This window comes from Camelus ferus, chromosome 34 (assembly GCF_009834535.1).
Source record: "Camelus ferus isolate YT-003-E chromosome 34, BCGSAC_Cfer_1.0, whole genome shotgun sequence".
NCBI classification, from domain to species: domain Eukaryota; kingdom Metazoa; phylum Chordata; class Mammalia; order Artiodactyla; family Camelidae; genus Camelus; species Camelus ferus.
The window spans coordinates 20,038,725-20,060,510 of record NC_045729.1 but is presented as its reverse complement, the minus strand read 5'-3'; the positions used below and the strand labels follow the sequence as shown (position 1 = coordinate 20,060,510).

Sequence of the window (21,786 nt, the reverse complement as noted above, 5' to 3'; positions counted from 1 at the left end):
TACCACACACAAGGTCATGGGTTCAAGCCCCAGTGTCCCCGTTAAAATAAGTAAATAAATAAAAACCTAATTACCTCCCCCTTAAAAATTAAAAAAAAAATTTAAAAAAATAGAAAAAATATAAAAAAGAAAATATCAGAGCACAAAAACCAGAGGTACTGCTCAATCAAATGCTTGTTCCAGTTACGTGTGCATGCACGTGCGTGTGTGTGAGAGAGTCGCAGAGACAGAGAGGAGCAGGGAAGGGGGGGCGGGGAGAGAGAGAGAACGGGAGCAGGAAGAGATGTAAAAAGTGTTCCAACAGGCTCAGAGTCAGAATGTCTGAAAGTCACTGCTCTGAACCAACGTGCCCACGGTCCCCCCGTTGGTAGGACAAGCGTCGCGGCTGCCCCGGGAACAGCCTCCCCGCCACCCCTAGAGTCGGGCAGAGGCCCCATCCGCCCTGAACCAAGGTGCCATCAGTTCTCATCAGCTAACCTTAGTCTCTGCAGTACGACCGACCATGCTTCCTAAATTGCCGAGGGTGCTCGCAGGGCGCCGAAGGATGCTGTAATTATGGGGAGAAAGAGGGTGACACCTGCCAGACCACAGACAAATCACCAGCTCGAGGCAGTTTAGGTTTCAACGCTGCATCAGACACACAACGCACGTCAGGACGGCCTTTCTTTGTGCAACTGAGCTCTGCTGGCCGCTGGGATGGAGAGCCCAGCAGAGCGACGACAGAAAGCAGCGGAGAGCAAGACACGAAGGTGGCCATGGCCAGTCTGCCCCCGAGATGTGCGACCCGCACAGTGCCCAGCACGCACACATCCCACTAGCAAGTCACCGTGGTGATGTGGGGTGAAAAGAAAGTATCTCTTCTTTCAGTTTACGTACACTGTTATTTTTGAAGTGATGAGTAAATTGTTGGAACATAAATATTTAAATAGCCTAACTACTATTAGGAACTGTTACGGATTCATTTTGGCCTAGAGGTCATAAAAAAATTGCTGACTGCACTGGAACCAAGAAAGTCTGGGGACCTCTGCCCTGTGATGAATAAACACCACCTTCAAGGCGGCTGCAAGACCAAGTCTAGCATGTAAGTTTGAAGAAAGTTTAAGTGCTCCTTCACTGTGTGCGTGTGGAGCAACAGAAATGGCTTTTGTTTTTCACTAAAAACTCCTCATTTAATAGAACTGAATATGAGCTCTCTTCTCTTTATCTCAGGCCTTTATCTGCTTCTAATCTGCTGCAATCCTCTGGGATCCAAGGGGAGATTGCCTATGAAGATATTACTGTGATTCATGCAAGAAACTTCTTGCTTATAAAAAAATTTTCAACTGCAGAAATATGACACTTGAGCAGCCGCTCACCTGCCATCTTGCCTCTGCTGGTCAGAGCCGGGGACACTGCCTGACCCTACAAGCAGTACTGCCATCTTTCAAAGATGACACAAGGTCTACATATGCATAAGGAGCTTTCCCACAAATGTGAGCTTCGGGGTTCAACCCCTGATGTTTTCTGTCATGTTGTCAGTATTGAAGTGGGGTTTACAACGGAGCAAACTGACCGCTGCATTACATCCGCAAGGATGCAATGAGATGCCCCCATATTCATCTGAAACTTCTGATCAGCCTACAGTTCAGTTCGCTTCCAGGCCACGAGATGCATGGTGCTTCCTGAGATGAAGGCCTCCATCGGCAGGACGTCCTCAGGAGGCCGAGCTGGAGGAACAGCACAGAGGATGCGATTCTCTAACCTAAAGAGCTCGATCTGAAGTAAAAACTCTTGGATGGCATGAAGGAATCATCAGCTTAACTGAACAGTGACTGGCGCCCACAGGACTGCTCCAGTATTAGTTTAAAATAAGAACAAAGCTCAGCGCTGGAATCTCCTCTTGCTTAAAAAGTGAAAACAAAGATGTGGCAGGGAGCCCCTGAGGCTGGACAGTGGCGGGGTGAGAAGTGGCCGCGACAGAGACTTCCTCCCACTAAGGGCACCGCAGGGCTGACAGGAAAGGGCAGAGCCAGGTCGTTCAAACCCAACGTGCAAATTCTACTCAATCCCAACTCTGAAAACCAACCAACAGCCAACCTAACATGACTCTAGGGCCTGGAGACTCACTGAAGTGTCCTGTTTAAAACCACAAAGCAGGGGGTACGGAGGTGGGGGCGGGGTGGGGAGGGCTGGTGTCTTGTTTTATGCACCACTTACTAAACTGGACTATTCCTCTTTTATTTATTGGCCCCCAAAATAAGTGGCCTGATCAACCAGCTTCAGGGGAAAAAAAGAAATTTTGCGTATCTTTATCTTCAACACAGAGAACACGACGACGGCTGCCGTTTGCTGGGACAGCTCATCTTCGTGACAAGAGAGCCAGGCACCCCTGAGCACTGGCGGGTACCAAGCATGTTGTAACCCGGGCTGTGAGACGGCTGCTCTTGCTCCGGGGCCCATCAGCACTCCCCAGGATGGTGTCTGGGAAGGAGGGATTCGCCTGCTATCCCCAAACGAACGCTCCCCAGAACCACCATGCCCAAGTACTTCTATTGTTTGCGCGGGATGGACACACCAGTGTGCGTGTGTGTTGTGCAATTATTTGGATGCTTTCTAACAGATGGAAAACAATAAAATGAGAGGAAAGCACTCGCTTAATTAGCACTGGCCCAGCTACTGTGTGTACACGTGTCCTGGAAAAGCATCCCCCCGACTGGGCCCTCTTCCACGTCTGGAAACCACTGACAGCTCCGAACCAGACCACTCATCACAGCAGGGCTTCGTCCGTCGAAAGAAGAGCTGGGGGTACACTTAATAACTCAATCCCGGGGTCTGAGAATTTTAGTACTGAGGGATTCAGCCACATTAAGCCTGCCTACAAAATAAAAATAAAACCAATTAAAAAAATCAGACCTAGAAATGAAATGAATGTCCTCCAGCACAGCCTTCCAGGGAGAAATGGAGACACACAAGCTCAGTGTGACTGTCTTATGTCTCCAGGAAATTCGTAGCCAAAAGGCTTGATTCCGCCCGTTTCGACCTCGATGCGGAGGGGCTCGGCAACGGCCACACGGACCAGGCCCCTTGAATGCCGCCTGGTCTACTTCCCGGCAGTGACCTCCACCCACAGGCTTGGCACGGCTCATTTGGACAGCACACTGAGCTTCCTCTGTGAGCCGGCCCCCAGGGCTCACAGAGTTCAAGATATAATGAGATACGAAGGTGTTTATCACAAGGCGGAGTGGAACTCTGGGCCGGAGCAACAGGAGCTGGACATCGCGGGCAGGCTGGGGACAGAAAGGGTTGTTTTTCTTTAAAGTATACTGGAAAAATAAACTGTTCCAGAAGACACACAAAGTTTCGGGAAAGATGACAATTTTTAAGCACAAGTAACCCTCCAACTTGCAGAAACTTAAGAGAACAAAACAGCATTTCAGAGGCAGAGACGGGGAGGGGGCAGCACACCTTTCATCACTGCCTCTCGCTACCTGTGCACGTAAAATTCTGGTTCGAGAGCACTGTAATCGACCCCATTCTGTAGGAAATGGCAAACATCTTACAACGGATGTTCTGTCTAAAAAGTAGCAATCAAAAACCCTTGTTACAAATTCTGAAGACTTCATGAAGGGAAAGTGTGTATGTAAAAATAAAGGCCCCCCAAAAACTTAGGAGAGAAGGAAAAAACCCTAACATTCTGAAAACAAGTTTGGTTTAAACTGGAACTTACACTTCTGATAAATATTATGAACTAAGCCAACGTAAACGGACTCTTCCCTCTTGCTCCAAACTCATGAAAATTCTGCATAAAATAGAAACTGACAGCGCGACAGGAGGCGCGAGCTGAAGTAAACCCCCGGTGCCGCCGAAGACAGCACGAGGAGGGGCGGCGGGAGCGGCCCTCGGGAGGAAGCTCGCGCGGGGCTGGACAACTAGGCTGCGGAGGGCGAGGCGGGGCGCCTCCGGCTACAAACCAAGCGAGGTCCCCCAGGGCCGGGGCGGGGAAGGCTCGCCAGGAGGAGTGGCCGGAGGCGCGGGCTCGCACGGCCCACGCGCAGAGACTCACAGGAAGGCTGGCCCAGAGCCAGCGAGACTCGCCGCGCCACAGACCCAGAGCTGCCCTAAGGGAGCAAGGCTCCCAAGCGCGCGGCCCCCGGAGGCGGAGCCTGCACCCGAGGGCCACGCACGCGGCAGGAGACAGGCCCGCGCGCGCGAGCGCAGGTGAGGAGCCGCGCCGGGAGGCTGCCTGCAGCAGCCGGGGGTGCGCGGACCGCGCCGGGGAGGGGAGCATCGCAGCGGGCGGGAGCAGGCGCTTCGCCAGCGCCAGCGGGCCCCCCTCGGCGGCGGCGCGCTGGAACCGGGCCGCTAGGAGGCGGCGGCGGCGGCGGCGGCGGCGGCGGCGGGGGGCGGGGGGGAGCCGCCCCGGGCTGCGCAGCCGGCGCCCCCCCCCCCTCCGACGGCCTTCTTCATGCAGCCCGTCCGGCTGCAGCCTGGCTCCCGGGTAGGCGCCCTCGGGCCGGACCTCGGGGGTGGGTACTGATGAGAGTGAGACGAGGAAAGTGGACCCGTCCTCCCTCCCAGACGTGGCGTGTGACTCCGTCTGGCCGACGGAAGACGAAGGGAAGTCCCCTGTGGAAGGAGGCAGTGGAGGACTTCCCAGAACGAGACCCAGGACTACTTGGAAATGGTGACATCACCCCGAAGCAGGCTGAGAATAAAGTCAACGCACCGTCTAAGGCCAGGGCCCCTGGTCAGCGGGTGGTTTCACACCCGCCGACCGTAGCTGCACGGAGGCCTCCTCTGCTCACGGCTTACAGGCTGCTCTTTTCTCCCCACGATGCAGTGGTACTGCGCACGCAGCACTGAATGCTCCGCCCTGATTCTGTGGAATTAAATCGCCACACCCTGCGTGGAACACAGACTAAGGGGGAAAGCTCGCGAGCCCAGAAGACTTTACTAAAACACAAGGAGAAATTTCTACAGATAAAAATTTGGATATAGCTAATGGGAGGCTTAGAGAAAAAAATCAGGCTTCTATAATAGCTAAAAATATTCAAGTAACTTGGAAAAAAATAAACATGGTAAATGTCAGGAAACAGAAGTAAATCATAACAGAACAGAAACTAGCAGCATAAAAACAAACATAAAGCAAAGGTGAGCAAATTTCAATCTGGCTCCTGAAAAAGAAATACAAAATAGACGAACTTCTAGTAACACTGAACAAGAAAAAAAGGACACCATTCTCAGTGAAGTGAGCCAGGAAAAGAAGGAGCAATACCACACGATACTGCTTATGTGTGGAATCTAAAAAAAGGACGCAAGTGAACTCATCTACAAAACAGAAAGACTCAGACACAGAGGACAAACCTATGGTACCAGGGGGGAGGGGGTGGAGAGGGACGAGTCAGGAATCTGACAGGTGCTTCTCCTGGGGGGTGAAGGGAACGTTAGCTGTCCTGATCGTGGTGGTGGCTTCACCGGTGTGTACCTCTTCCAAAATTCATCAGATTGTACATCTGAAGTATGTGTAGTGTACTGTGCAGGAATCATGAAAGGTGTTAAACAGAAGTCATGCCAAGGAGTCTGAAAATGGAAAAACAAAAGAGAGAAAGAAAGAAAAGAAAAAAAGGATAAAACTCACAAGGCATATGAATAAGAACAGGGCATAAACACAGTATAGACTTTAAAAGCACCCGCCAGTCAGCAATAGATTAAAGAATTCAAGGGAAAAAAGATACCATTCATGACAGCAGCCACTGAGGAATCAGGAATACATCTAGCAGACGTGTAAGGCGTGCTGAGAAAGTGCACAAGATACCGAAGAAGGTCATGAAAGAAAAATAAATGGATAAACAAGCTACATTAGCGGATGGCTAGACTCACTGTTACAAAAATACCGAATTCTGCCTAAATTGGGCTATAAAATCAATGCAGATTCTTACAACAGTCCTGAGAGGGTTTTTTTTTTTTTAGGGACTAGTCGGTGTCATTATAAGATTCCTATGAAAGACTGTAAGTTCCAGACAATCCTGAGTGCAGAATGCTGAGGAGACTTCTGGTCTACCAAAGCCAGCACTTAAAGCAGTGCCTACATAGCAGCAGTGAACCAGCATGGCCATGACAGACAGGCATCTGGTAATAACATACATTCTCTCCTCCAGGTCGTTCTGGCAAACAAAGCACCCCGCACATGGCCGTTCCCGTTTACCTTCACCCACAGAACCCCACGCTTCACGCTGCAAAAAGCGGTGCGTGTCTAAGTTCTGAGCTCTGTGACGCTGGGAAGAACACATCGTCTCAGCGAATTTTATCCACAGTGCTCAGCACAGTGTTGGAACATTTAGTAAGTCTAGAAACAAGGCATAAATAGTGCCAAATGCTCTAAAACAAAGTGCAAAGCGACAGGGGCGCTTGTGTCGACTGAGAAGATTTCAGGTTTCCTTCCAGCCACCGTGATCCGGTGTCAGCCGTGAGAAGGGGTGGAACCTAAGAGCAGAACCACGGAGAAAGCACTGAAGACAAGAATGGTTGTAACAGAGGGAGAATGCAGGTTTGAATAGTTTCTGGAGAACAAGAACTAGAGAGGGAAATAAAGCCAGAAACAGATCCAGGGACAAATGATGGAGAGCTGATTGCAACATGGAGCTTCTGAAGGTTTCTAAACATAAGTGCAGCGTTACCAGATTTATGTCCCCAGTGAAAGTAGGAAATTCTTATTTCCACTGAGCAACTGGTTAGAAAAAAGTGTTCTGAATAAACACCAGTACGTCAGAAAGGCCACGACAGTACTTTTACCCAGTTCAGATTCAATTCAGTGATGTGAATTATACCACACACCCCCAAAGATTAAAAAGTAAAAGAAAATAAAGGCTAATGAAAGTGGTAACATGAGACTTTATCATATTAACCATGAGTATTTCTACTCTCTGCCTTTCAACAACAAAAAACACAATGAATAGAGATCTCGATTTTTTAAAAAAGTTAATAAACATCCATACACATCTCTGAATCAATCACCCCCCAATGTATGGCCTTTATTTTATCTAACTCTAAGAGTAATTCATGCTCATTATGAAAAATTAGAAAATTCAACAAGTATGAGAAAGAAAAAAAAAAAAACCCGCATTTCCAGCATTCAAAAATAAGTACTTTGAGCATTGGGTGATTATTCTTCCCAGCTTTTGTTTTTTGTTAAAAAAATGTATCCATACACGCACAGAAAAATCAGTTTTATGCTGCGTGGGGGTCAGTCCTGCTTTTTTTTTTTTTTAACATTGTATCATGTTTCCCCAATTTGTTAGATATTCTTTGAATGAATCGATCACACTTTTATGAAAGAGAACTATCCTATTTTCACTGTCTCTTTTTATAACATTAACCCTCTGCTCCAGATTTTGAACACTGACTGGATAAAGGCAATTTGACACATCTGAGGATTACAAATATATTACAAATGAGCTAAGATGATGCAAACACAAAGAAAATATACACAAGCAAGACCGTAAGATAAAAACAAGAAATGATGAAAGAAAAGGAGGTTATGCAGGATTGATGTGGCCGACGACAAAGGGACAATGACAGCATGACTGCCTGTCTGGTACCACGAGCCTGAGAGACAACCCCAGGGTGACCCCAAGCCCCTAGCAGGCAGGTGTGTTCTGGTAGGGTCACTCCCACGCATACGCTGCCCCCTGTGAAACGAAGCTTAATTTCAAGATCAAACTGCTGGCCACCTCTGCTAGTTAGTAACCACTCTGCTCGAAAAAGCAACAGTATCTCTACCATAAAATGCATGGTCACAAACACAGTGACAAGAAACACCCTAATTCTCGGTGGGAAATCATACCAATGCCCATGGGGAGCTGAAAGTATGTCATTACACGGAAGAAAAGGCGATGAAGAAAAAGAACGAATCCAGCCGTAACCGCGTTCTTACACACAGCGAAGATGCCCTCTGCTCAAGGCAGGGGTTCACCTGATTCCCCTGTGACAGCGACTTACGTGTAAGACCGACATGTACATCACAGGTATTTCCCTTAGGACCTGTTGCCAGCCAGGTAATTCCCCAGAACATTAAACCGGAGAGAAAAGATGAGCTCTGGATCTCAACAATGTTCAGTCCATCTGGAAGATCTAACTTGTAACAACAAACACTATAAAAGCAGTTTAAAACAACCAGGAATTTGGTTATGTATCCTCTTCAAACATAATTTGAGAAAAATTTGGTACAATTCAAAAAATATTTACTTCATGCCAATACACTGGGTACTGTTCTCGTTTCTCAGGATTTAAGATGAACAACACTTTGAAAGTCGAGAGTCTAGAGGAAGATGATAAAGCTTGCAAATAAACAGCTGTTAAGACAATGGGGTAAATTCTGCAGAGACACAGATGTGGCAGAAATGTCACTATCACCTGCAAAGCTGCATACAAAACCCTATTCATCACATAAATACCTTTTACCTGAATCATTCGAGTATTTTCATTTTCTTAATGGTGTCTTTTGAAGAACAGCTTTTAATTCTGATGAAGTACAACTTACCAATTTCTTCCTTGTGATTAGTATATTTTCTGTACTAAGAAATCTTTGCTTACTCCAAAGTTTCCTATTTTCTCCCAGAAGTTTATGGCTTTTCCTTTTATGCTGAGGTCTGAAATCCATTTTGAATTAACTTTTGCATGTGGTATAAAGGCCTTAGCTCATTTTACCTTACAGACATCCCGCTGTATCTGCATCATCCATTACAAAGATGAACGTTTCCACACTGAACTGTATCGGTGCCTTTGACCACAGGTACGCGGGCCCACCTCTGCCCCTTCACTCTGCACGCCAGCCTTCGTGCCTACAGCATACTTCTTCATTGCTGCCGTTTTAAGCGAAGACTACAGATCAGGCAGTGCAAGTCAGCTGCCTCTGTTCTCCTTCAAAACTGGGGTAGCCCTGCGAGAGCCACTGCAGTTCGATACACATTTAAGACTCCAACTGGAAGTTTCTACAAAAATCCTCCTGTGATTCTGGCTGGGATTGTGCTGCAAATAAATGTGGGGGAAACGAGCAGCTTAAAGTTTGAACAGTTCAAAGCATGAACTAGATACATCCCTGTATTTGTTTAGATATTTTAAAATTTTCTCTCTGTAATGTTCTGTGGTTTTCAGTGTAGACATCTTGCACAAGTCTTGTTAAATTTACTCTGAAGTACTTGACGCATTTTGATGTCATCATAGACAGTATTTTCTAAAACTTCAGTTTCCATTTGCTCATTGCTAATGTATAGAAATACAACGGATTTTTACATATTGCCCTGCTTAGACAGTCGTATTGTCTGTGAATAAAGACAACTCTTCTTCTTCCTTTTGAACTGTACTGTTTCTTGACGTCCTGCACAACCCGGATCTCCGACACAATAACAAGCAAGGGCCGGACGTGGACGTCTTTATGTCCTTTGCAACCTCAGGGGAAAGCGCCCATCATTTAGTGAAGTTTCATACACGCCCTTTATTGAGCTAAAGAAATTGTCTCCTGTTCTTGTACGTAAGTATGTTAAAAAAACTTCTTCTGAATATCTGCGATAATTTAAGATTTTTTTCTGTACTGGTAATGTAGTGAGCTTAGCTAACTTATTTTAGAATAGTGAACAAACCTTGCTTTCCAGAAATCAGCCTAACTTGGTTGTGACTCACTAGCTTTCTTCTTTATATTAGATTCAATTTGCTAAGACTCTGTTGGGGAATTTTATGTCAATGTTCATAAGGGAGACGGATCTACAATTTTCTTTATGTAATGTGTTTTTCAGGTTTAAGTGTGAGGGCAATTCTAGTCTCATAAGATGAATTAGGAAGTATTTCCTTATTCCCTATTTTCAGAAAGAATTTCAGTAAGACTTGCATTACTTCTCAGATGTTTAGTAAAAGTCACCAGTGAGCCAACCTGGGCCTGGAGTTCTTTATTTTTTATTACAAATTCAATTCCTTTGATAGGTACAGGCCTTGCTCAATGTTCTATTCTTTTTTGAGCCAGTTTTAATAAACCACATTTTTCAAGAAATTTGTCTATTATACCTAAGTTATCAAATTTACAGACACAAAGTGGTTCAAAATATCCTCTTCTAAAATTCCCCTAGACCTTCACGTGAAATGCTCTTATCCTCTTTCATCATGAATGTCGCTGATTCCTACGTCTGCGTTTTCCCCTTGATTCCCCTAGGAAAGGGCTTACCAACTTCATTAACTCTCTGAAGAACCACTTTGTGGATTTTCTGTGTTGTCGGTTTGCTGTTTCCTTGGTTTCTGCTCTGACCCTTATTATTTCCTTCATTCTATTTACTATCATTTACGTTGCTCTTCTTTTTTCTAGTTTCTTAGTGTGGAAACTCAGATCACTGAATTTAAACTTTCTTATTTTGTAAAATAAGCATTTAAAGGCACAGACTTCACCGTAAGCATCACTTGAGCTGTGCAACACAGAATGTCACTCTTGTATTTTCATTTTCATTCAGTTCAAAGCGACTTCTCAGATTCCTTATGACTGCTCTGAGCCATGGTATTTAGAATTATATAACTTAATTTCCAAACATTTGGGGGATTTTCCAAAAATCATATTATTAACTTCTAACTTAATTCCATTGTGGTCAGAAAACAATTCTGATATATTTCAGTCTTCTCAAATTTATTCATATTTATTTTTATGGCTCAGCATATGGTCCTCATTGGTGAACATTCCATACATATTTGAAAAACATAAATATTCTTCAGTTATTGGGTGCACTACTCTATAAATATTAAATAGGTCAAGTTGACACTCTTCAGAGCTTCTATATTTTTACTGCTTATTTCCTGTCCACTTATTCTATCAATTTCTGAGAAACAGGGGTTATAATCTCCAGCAGTGAATAATGAGTGTGGGTTTGTCAGCTGGCCCTTCCTGAGTTTCAAGGCTCCGTTATCAGGTGCGTGCACGTGAAGGGCTGTGATGTCTTCCTGATGAACCGTCCCCTTCGTCATTATGATGAGTTCTTCTTTATCCCCAGGGATGTTCTTCAGAAGCCTCCTTTATCTGAGATTAATAAAGCCAGACCAGGTTTCTTATGATCACTGTTTACAAGGAATATCGCTGTCCACTCTTTGATTTCAGCCTGTTTGTGTTTATTGCACTCTATGTCTTGCAGACAGCACTGCCTTGTTTCAATCCACCCCAATACTCTCCCGTACTCTCTGTTCATTAACAGGAGTGTTTAGTCCGTGTGACTTGGACACAACACTGGTATTTACACCTGATTTACATCCATCATCCACTTGCCCTTTCTCTGCTTCACTCCTCTGCTGTTCCTTTGCTGTCCTTTCTCTTCTGGGTAAATGAAATAATTTTTAGTGTGTTTTATTTCTTCTATTGGATTTTAAACATTTTTGTTTTTGGTTTTTGTTTTTGGAGGTTGCTCTACAGATAACATTACGCACCTTTAACTTACCAAAGTCTGCTTAGATTTAGAAATTGTAAGACTTCAAGACGGATACTCTGTGTTTCCCACTTCACGACGTTCACAGCCTTACGCCCACGAGTTCTGCTCGCGTATCTTCTGTGCTCTGGCTGTCCTACCTTTCACCCTTATGTGTACTGTAAACTCCACCTTGCACGGTTAGTCTCTTTGCTTTAAACGGCCCGTTGTCTTTTATGGAAAATATGAGAGGAAAGAAGAAGTCTTCTGTATGTATCCGCTTGCTTACCACGTCTGGTGTCCCCACTCCTTCCTGTGGGTTCACACTCCAATCTGCTTTCATTTCCTTTCAGCTGGAAGAACGCTCATTAGCATTTCTTACAGAATGTGTTTTCTAGAGGTAAGTTCTTTTTTTATTTATTTATCTGAAAACGTCTGTATTTAACTCTACCTTTTAAGACTGTTTTTATTTGGCCGTAGAATTCTAGGCTGACAATTCCTCTTTCTGTACTTTAAAAGAAGTTTTAAATCATTTTGTTATGATCTCCAGTGTCTTTGACATGAACTCGGCTGTCCTAATTTCCCTTTACATGCTGTCTTTTTTTCTGCTTTTGTTTTTTTCTCTTTATACTTTGTTTCCAGCAATTAACTTACAATGTTTACAGGTGTGGTTTTCTTTGTATTTGTCCTGCTTGGTTTCACAAGGTTTCTAGGATCTGTAAATACGTGTGCGTTTTAAAAAGACTTTCATTTTTTAGAGCTCTTTTAGATGAACAAAAAACTTGAGAGGAAGGCACAGAGATTTCCCATACACCTCCTTAAATCAATATATTTTAAGTCAAATTAAAAAAATATTCCAGCCATTGTCTTTACAAATCTTTCTTTCTACTCCCTTCTCACTCTTCTACCCTCTGCAGTGCCAGCTACGTGCACGTTGGCCCGTCTGATACTGTCCAACACATCACGGAAACCCTGTTCATTCTGTAAAAATTCCTTTTCTCCCCGTTTCTCAGACCGGATAATTTCAGTTGATGGTATTTTAAAATTTATGGTTTCTTTCTTTTGACGGCTCTAATCTGTCATTAAGACCATCCAGTGAATTAGTTAATTTTCAGGTTTAGAATTTCCATTTTTCTAACGATTTTCCTTTCTCAGATGAGAGTACCTACTGCTGTTTCACTGACGTTACATCTTCTTTTAAGTCTTTAAGGCGTGCTGGTCACTCTCAAATCCGGTACCTGGGCCGTCTCTGAGCTGCCTTCTGCTGCATGCCTTTTTCACTCCGGGCCATGTGTTACTGCCCGTCTGAATGTCCGGCAGTATTTTTCAGTCGAATGCAGGCTGCTGTAGATGACGCAGAATAAAGACGCTGGGCTCTGTCACTTTCTTCTGAAAGCAACGGTCGTTATTCCAGTAGATGATTCAGTTACTGCCTGGGCTCCTGGAACGTGTGTAGGCTTGGGTTTACGCTTTGTCGGGCTGATGTGTTGAAAGCCCGGGGTATTTCCCAGACCTCTCTGTCTTGATGGGATTCATCCTCCAAATTCTATCAACTTTCCTGGAGCTTTCAGTTTTGTTAAACTGCATCTTCAGTTCACGTAGCACAGGTCACGATCTCTACTCCTAAAACCTGGGCTTTCTGTTATCTCAGAAAGATGCCTGAAGTTTTAATGTGAATTTTGCCACTTGGACTGGCTCGGAACTCCAGACTCCCCAGCACTGCTGTTCCACCTCTGAGTCACAATCCCACTTCCATCCCCACAGCAGCTCATCTCGGGTATGCCGCGGGCAGTCCCAGGCAGCGAACGTGCAGCTTAGCCCGCAGCCAAGGACCTGCGGACATCTGACCCCCAGCTTCTGCTCAGTATACTGTTTATGTATAAATTACTTCTCTGATTTACTCAGAGCATATACAGCCACAGAATCAAGGGATGTCAGAAGGTCACCTAGTCAGATAACCGCGTGATTTTTTAGACCACAGGAATCTCAGAGATGTAGGAGACCCTTTCATTTCAGAATGAGAAAACCACCAACCTGAAAAGTTAAGTGCAAACTGGATTTTCAGTTGTGAGCATCATACTTTGCAAATATTCAGCCTGACCAATTTCAAAGTGTTTTTATTACTTTATCTTATTTAATCCTTGCAACAACCTCATGAGCTGGGTCTAAATATTATTACCCCAGTTTACAGGTAAGAAAACTGGCTCAAAATGTAAACACAGTCTTTGCTGCAAAGAGCATCTTACCGTACTGTTTCACTCAGAATCCTCAGGCAGGAAAGGCTTATGATTAAATAAATGAATTATTATTTCTACATGCAGAGCTTGAAGGAAGCTCTACCCATTTACAGAACTAGCAAATTCCTGTATGGTACTTTCTGAGGGACACTGAGAAGGAAGGTCCTGAAAGGAAAAAATTTTTTAGAAAATCTCAAAGCAAAACAAACAAAAAAAACCCCTCATACTGGTATATTACATAAAAAAAAATTCTTAAAATGAGCATTGCAATTTAGGTTAAGGCACTAGATTATCCACCTGCAACAGTTAACCCTTTAACTGTTTCATTTGTATTAAACAGAGGGACTGGGGTTGATCCCAGGCCTCCAGGAGAGGAAAATGTGAAAGGGTAGGAAAGAAGTGAGATAGCCATCCCCCTCCTTCACCCTCTGGGAGAAAGAGGAGGACCCATCTGCTTACCTTCACCCTGCACGAGGGAGGGCATTCCTGCACACAGACCGTACGCTGACGGGGCAGAGAAAGACTTCTAAACGCTGGAGAAGAGAGGGGCCTGGGGGGGCCTTTGTCCAGAAAGCTCCGTTCGTGACTTGGTACTTAGAGATTACTCCAGTCATTCAAGACTTTTTATATGTAAAGATGATTAGGAAGCGTGAATTTTTAAAGAATGTGGTTTCCTCTGTTTGGAAGTTACACCTGACCCTGAACAGTTAAAAGTGGGATGGATTTAGGCTTAAGGGAGAAGAAAGGCAAGGGATGTTTAGAGTTTTTTATAACAGATTCCAATTCAGGTCACAAGAAAACAGAACGATTTCAGAAAACCACTTGTCATACTCCTGCATCATCTGGTGAGAAGCTGAGCATCACGGTCAAAGCACAGGAACAGGGAGAGGTAGGGCACTCCAGTAATTACCACACTCCTTAAACCCATCTCCACCACTGACCTACAGCATCTCAGAGCCCCAGCTGCACTCCCAGTTCTGGTGAAGAAGGATGTCGGAACAGCGGCTATCACACGTTCTGTGAAGTAGGCAGCATGAGAGGGCTGGATGCCAGGGTAGAAGCAGAGGGGGCAGAATTAAAGAGCTGACCATGTCGAGGGAGGAAGCCCCCGGGCACGAGACAGCTGACTGTGGGCAGAGACTCCGCTCTGTGCTTCAATTAGGACCAGTCCCACCGGTGTTACTTGTTTATCGCCGTACTGTACAGCATACTTTGTTTTCTTTTGCAACTCAAGTGCAGGAGATTTCCATCACAATTTATTTGATTTCCTACAAAATAATTTAAACCTTAGCATTTTAGGTCACTGTGAAAAATGCCTCCAATTCCACTAAGAGTCCTTCATCATATATCCAATGACTCAAATAAAGGCATTTGGTGGAAGTTTAAACAAGCGTGGCTTTGCAAAGAGAAAACATGTTCTAATTCTTTTGTAACTTAAAGTACATTTCAATTTGTGGCCAGGATATGATGTGCATAACTGTTATCAACTTTGTGGTTAATCTGGAAGACTGCCAGAAACCCCCAAATGGGATTTTTTTAAATGTCAGCAACTCTGCAATAAATTTTAAAATGAAATCCTACAGAATATCAGGGGATAAAATAATTTAAAATACAGTCTCATTTTAATGATTTGAAGTATAATCGATTGATCACCGAACTACACTAACCCAAAGTAGCCTGACCTTCCCCAGGAACCGTTTTCTACAGCTTTCTTAATTCTAAGCATAGTCTACTTTTCTCTCTGAAATTAAAAGGCAAAGGTTTTTTAAATGCCAAAATTCAGATTATACTACTGGACTCTTCATAGGCTCATATGAAAATTTATTTTCTGTTTGTGGGGAGTTAGGGCTTTCTTGAGCCAAAAGGCATCTCATGAGTGTATAACGTAGCTCACAGAGGCCTGGATTTCTCCAGCAACGTTACTAACAGTATGAATGATAAAGTATTTATTACTCACCAAACAGCTGCAGATTCTCAAAGAAACAAAAGAGCTATGCCACCACCTCCCAAAACAAACCAGTCCTCAGAGTAGTCCGATCTACAGTTTGATAACAATTTTACTCAAAGTGGAAAATGAGTCTTGTAGGCTGTTTTCGTGGCGCCAGTACAGGGTGAGCCCGCAGAAGGACCCTGAAGGCAGGGCGGTGGAGGATGAACTAGCTCGCCGGGAAACCCTGATAGTAAAGCTCACACCCTGAACTGAGACTTCACATTTCCTATGGCTGTTACTTTATTATTTTCCCCCTTCCCCATTCATCCTTCCTTTATTAGGCAAAGAGGCTAACATAAAAGTGGAATGAAAAAGTAACGGCTAACAAAACCACAGCATGAGGAGAGGCAGCGCCAACGTGGGATCTGCCAATAAAAATGTTCCTTCTCCTCAGGGCTGGCCCGCCAGCACGCCTGCTGAACCGCTGGCAGCCTACCAGCTGAGCCGTTCCACATCTCCCAAAGCTCACGGCCGCCATTCATCTGCAGCAGACACTCAGAATTTATAATCATAAACACTAGGGACAGACAAGAACCATCAGGACATTCCTCTGGGTTTGACCAGGTCAGGGTTAGTCCAGGAAACCAGACGACTCGGTGCTCCGCTGAAGAGCTGTCCCACACACGGGCCAGCCACCTCTTCCTCGGCAAGACTCCTCTTCCTCCAGATTCAGGCACACGTGGCTTGCTTCAGGCCCTTCTGCACGCTGCGTTCCCTTCACGCTTCGCCCACATTTCAAGTTCCCTGGTCATAGCGAACAAGCCCTCTCACTTGTTCAATTACTAACAACTCAATGACGTGCACATTTAAAAACCGGTGGGTCCCGCCACGATTACAGAGGGGAGAATCTCGTCGTCACTGCCGACAGCCACAGGCAGGACGCTGCCTTCCTTCTTTTAAATTTTGCTCAAATAACTTTGTTTTCCTGCAAATCATCACCAGGAAATACGCGCAGCAAGCTAATAACACCCAGCATGAAGTGCTTCCGGTGCCGCGCACTGCTCCCAGTTACGTGTATTAGTAACGTCTTATCCTGTTGTCATGAAAACGCTGAGAAGCAGGAACAATTACTCCTGCCAGTTTACAAGCGAGGAGACTCGGCGTGGGACGCTCAGGAACCTGCGGAAGTCGCAGGGCTAGCGAGCGGCAGAGTCGGAACGCAGACTCAGGCCCCTTCGCTCCGGGAGGCGCGCTCCGTCCACGTGCCGTGAGCAGTCGCACGCACACAGCACAGCGGGACTCCTTGGGGGCGTAAACGCCTTACCAACTGGCAACAGAATGAAGCAAATTCTGATCAAAGTTACAGACTCTCAGACACTCCCAACCCAGGACAGACGATTAGCAGAAACTGTTCAGCATTTGGAAAGGAGTCCAGAATACAGCAGAAAAACGTGTATTCCCTTGGTCAGCTGTGCAGTGGAAAGGAACCAAACGCGCACTGTATGCGACCCCACACCGTGTTACTCGTGGTGTTCTGCGCGTGCATAACTAAGCTTCGGGCCGGTTTCTGCTGAGGCGTTGTCACAGCCGACAGCCTGTTCTCCCCCACGTCACACCCACGCTGCTTCTGTTCCCTTACCGCCACTGACAGAAGCAGGCCCAGGACCTCTTCCGCGAACGTGCCCCCAAGAAGCAAACTGACTTGTAAGCCTGTTTCTCGTCGTGCTGCTTGCTCAGAACCGTGACTTCTCCCTCTCCTCCCGCGTCTCGACCAGTTTCTGGCCGCGGGACTCACCGCTTCCAAGAGCGCGTCACCTGCAACACTGTTCTAAAGGGTCCCTAACCCTGGCACTGCGGCCTGACGACCCGTGAGCACAGGTGACGCCCCAACACTTGTCTCTTCAACTCCAGGGCCATGTCATGACATCACAATACTCAGGCCCCACGCGAACGCACGCCGAGGAACCAGAGCAAAAGCCTTGGCTGCAGCGTAACCTGGTGTCGCCCTTCCCCGACAGCTCCAGGCAGAGGGGAGGCGCTGCCGGCGGGGAGCGCTAGCCGGGCTCAGACGGGCCTGTTAGCCCAGGGCAGAGGCCGCGCGTCTACCAGGGAAGGACGACCGACAGACAGTGAGCACGATCACACGGCAGAAAACTAACAGAGGAGGGACCAGGGCTTCGCCCCGAGACAGAAGCAAGAAGCTGGCCTGACGAGGGGGAGGAGTAGCCCCCTTGAGACAGAAGAAAAGACAACAAAACACAGGCCGCCCGAGGTGACAAGGCAACCGGGGGTGCCCAGGGCAGACTTGGTGTCAGCAAAATCCGAGTAAGGATTACCTGGGGGTAGGGGTCGAGGGGGTGTAATGGAGAACACGCCATGGGACCTAAAAAAGAGACACCTCTAAAGGGAAGGACACCAGAGCTTCTCAACGCTGCAGAGAAGCGGCAGCAGCAGGCGCGGGGCGCACAGTGGGTGCACACGCCTCACAACAGACACCTCAAGGGAGCCCCAGGACGCGGGGCGGGGAGGAAACTGAGGGGAAGCGAGGTTTTGCTGGAAGTGACAGTTCTGTGAAGACCCCTGGCGAGTGCACATGTCGGTGGTGAAATGTGGGGATGGGCACTGTGCTCTCGACGTCTGTGTGCCTCTGGAAATGTTTATTGTAAGAGAGGGGTTTTAAAAACTGCCTAGCCATCCTGTGACCCCAGAAGCCACAGTCACCTTCCTCAATGAGCGCAAACACTTGCCTGAACTTTCCAGAAGGCTCTGGGGACTTCAGAGACACCAGCTGACACAGATACATGCACTAAATTCAGTGAAGAGGAGGCAAACCACTTCTGCGGGACCAGGGTTTGTCTCAGACCTGTTCTAAGGCGTGAGAAACACACGTGGGATGAAAGCGAGGCTAAGGGGCAATGAACGGGGCCGGAAGGTGAGAGCAGCGAGGACACGTCCCTCCCCGACACGTGGGCCTGAGGGCGGCGCCACCAAACTTACTTCATCTCCAGGACCTCCTCTAAGTGCTTCCTCCTCTCGGCCCGGAGGTTGGTCAGATGAGTTTCCTTCTCCGCCAGGGACTGCTGAGTCGAGGACAGCTTCGCCTTCATGGACTCCAGCTCCTGCTTCACCTTCTCCATGGCCATCAGTAACTCCTCCACCTGCGACAGACACGGGAAAGGGGAAAGCTGAACACCCGGCCCGGGTACGGTCAGAGGGGCCGGGCAACGGGCAGCACCAGGGTCCCTGACACTGAAGACACACCCCCCAAATATCCTGCACTGTCCCTGGTCAGACAGACAGAGCAGGTCAAGAAACACAGCTCTCATCTTCCCTCCACTGTAATTCCTCAGTGCAGGTCAAAAAGAACCTCATTTTTTTTTGATAAACTCAAGGTTTAAGAAGTAACACTCTGCCATAGACAGTCCCTTTTAAAGAATTTATTTGGAAATGGTCTAGAAACCTACATGGAAATAACAATATACTGGAGATAAAAATATAAGGTACAAAATCACAATAAATACCTCTAGAAGGGTTTTAGGAAATAAAAGCCGTAAACTCGACTCATAACAGATGCAGGGTGAACATAAACGAGTCACTTATATTTGCGCAAACTAAGATTCTTCCACCTCACCAGGACGAAGAATTCCTTTTTAAAGAAAGAGCTAGGATTCAATCAGATAATTTCCTGCTCTAAAGCAGGCAGGTAGAGCTTTTTCAAGGAAGGCAAGAAGAAAAAAAGAAAAATACATGAGCAGATAGAGAAGAGACAAGATGCTTTAAAAAACACCCACAAAAACGGCAGAGAGAAAAGAGACAGACACTAAAACACCAGAAACTAAGAGGGCAGGTCGTGTCCTTTATCAGTCGTTTCCCTGTGCTCTGGGTGGTTCCAAAACCAGAATTTACACAAACACACTCATCTTACGTCAGAAGCAAAAAATACGCTGACCACAGTATCTGTTATTACCTAAAAGCGACCTCGACCAGATAATCAGCCGGCCAAGCACACCCATCAGAAGCCCTGACGTCAGGCCGCTTCTGGACAAGAGGTCACCTTGGTTACGGTCCTTTTCAGATGTAGAGGAGGGCGCAGGCAGACTGACAGGTAACAGCCGTTAAACACGGAGGGTAAATGCGTACATTCAGCTCTTCGGTGCTTGAGTTATTGTACTTCGCGTATCTTCTCAGAAGCGATCGAGTTAATGTGCAGCTAGCAGCACCCGACAGCCCCAGTCGCTGGGAGAGTTCAGGCTGTGAGCAGAGCTCCCTGGACGTGTGTTCACGTAGCTGCAAGCTTTACACGGACACAGATCACTGCCTGCCCCTTTGAAAACTGTCAGCGAGGATGACGCCATATTATCAGTTTAATTCATATAAAATCTCATCTACAACTGGATTGAAGCGATGCCCCAAGGTATGTTCTTTTAGCACAAAGTCAGTCATCAACGGCACACGTACAGCAGCGCTAATAAACGGAGCCTGCGATGTGTCTGTCTTTTACGAACTTAAACACATCTCACAAGATCTCCCTCCCATCCCGCCTTCCACCGCTCCCGGCACACTGTCCCTTCAGGCTCCTACGTAACTTGAAAGGATATTTTATACACACAAAAGCGAGCAGGTATAAACAGACTAGTCCTCCTTTTTCTATACAAAAGGAGGTCTCCTCTACACACACTCTCATGCATCTAAAATTTTTGGTGAACATTTTATTGAAATGCAACATAAATATGGAAAAATACACAAATAACAAACGTACCACCTGAAGAATCCTCTCTAAGTGAACGAGCTCATGTGAAGAGCACACAGACCAACAACGGAACCTCACCAGCACCCCGAGCCCCCTCACACCCCTTTTCCAGATGAAGAATAACTGCGTCTCTCAAACTCTAGATGAGTTGCACCTATTGCTCTAACTTCACACAAACAGAATCACATAGGATGTAACTTTAAGCACAGATTTCTTCACCCGGTGCTGTGCCGGTGAGACCTGCCCGCCCCGCTGGGCAGAGCCGCAGTCCTGCACTTCTCCTAATCGTGCGGTAGTCCGCCGTGTGGAAACAGCAAAATCCACTGAAGGCACTTCCGATAAACAGTGTTAAGTTTTAACGGAGTTTAATAAGTTTTTTTCCCTTTATACATGTTCATGTTCAGAGCTTTCTGTATCATGAATAAGACAGTGTTGTCTATCTCAAGGTCACGATGGTCTTCTAAATCCTGTGGACTACGTTTCACATTTAGGTATACAACATACATGCAACTGATTTTTCTTAACACGGTTTAATGGTCAGATCCACCCTTATCAACATGGACACCCAGCAGACAGCACTGCAGCAGCAAGGTGCTCTGGGCCCACTTGGCAAAAGATCAGAAATTACTTAAGGGCCACTTATAACTTACAGGAAAACTGACTTACCAACGCTTTATGTTGCCCATCACCACCTCTAAATTTCATAAACGAGCAATGTGAAATGTCATATGCTTTTTTATAAGGTATTTGTATACATTCCAGAGCCAAGAGCAAAATACACATTTATACACACTCAGCACCAGGAGCTCTGCAAGGGCAGCTGCTACCTGTTCCCTCGGGCTCCCTTGGGATAGGAAGTCACTATTCTTAACTTGGGGTACTTATTTCGTGCCTTCTTTATTTATACCTCTGACGCATACATTCCAACATAAATCATTACTCAGTTTTATCAGTTTATGAACATTGTACAGATGGAATCTACCGACTTTCTTATTTCATCCCAAACTATATTTACTCACACATACAAAAAAAGGGCCCACCATGTATGTATAACCCAGAACCAAGAGCGAACCGCACCCACACACCACCCCCTCCACAGCTAGAGGCCACGACCACCAACAGCACTGAACACCACGGAACCAAGGTCACGGCTTCCCACTGAGCTGAAGGGCCTCCCTGGAGAAACGGTGCTCTGGGGGCAGAAATGCACTAAGATGAACTCTGCACATCTTATGCCAAAAAGTGAGAGAAACAGGGATCTTGGCAAAGAGGGATCATGACACAGAAACCCCGACAAAACCGTAAAAAATGCAGCATAAGGAAAAAAAAGGAGAAAACTATAGAGGAATACCCTTATGAACATAGATGCAAAAATTGAGATTCATACCAAGAATGCAAGGTTGATTTACCATATAAAATAAATGTAATAAATCATCTTAAAATATAGGACAAAAACCACAT

General features: G+C 46.0%; 1 protein-coding gene across 1 annotated transcript in view; it reads right to left on the bottom strand.

Annotated features, from left to right (window-relative positions):
* The window catches only part of ERC1 (ELKS/RAB6-interacting/CAST family member 1), a 289,213-nt gene that overhangs the window by 92,075 nt on the left and 175,352 nt on the right, over positions 1-21,786 (bottom strand). Inside the window, 1 exon segment of the mRNA XM_032472831.1 lies at positions 18,573-18,733. Coding sequence (XP_032328722.1) covers positions 18,573-18,733 — 161 coding nt within the window.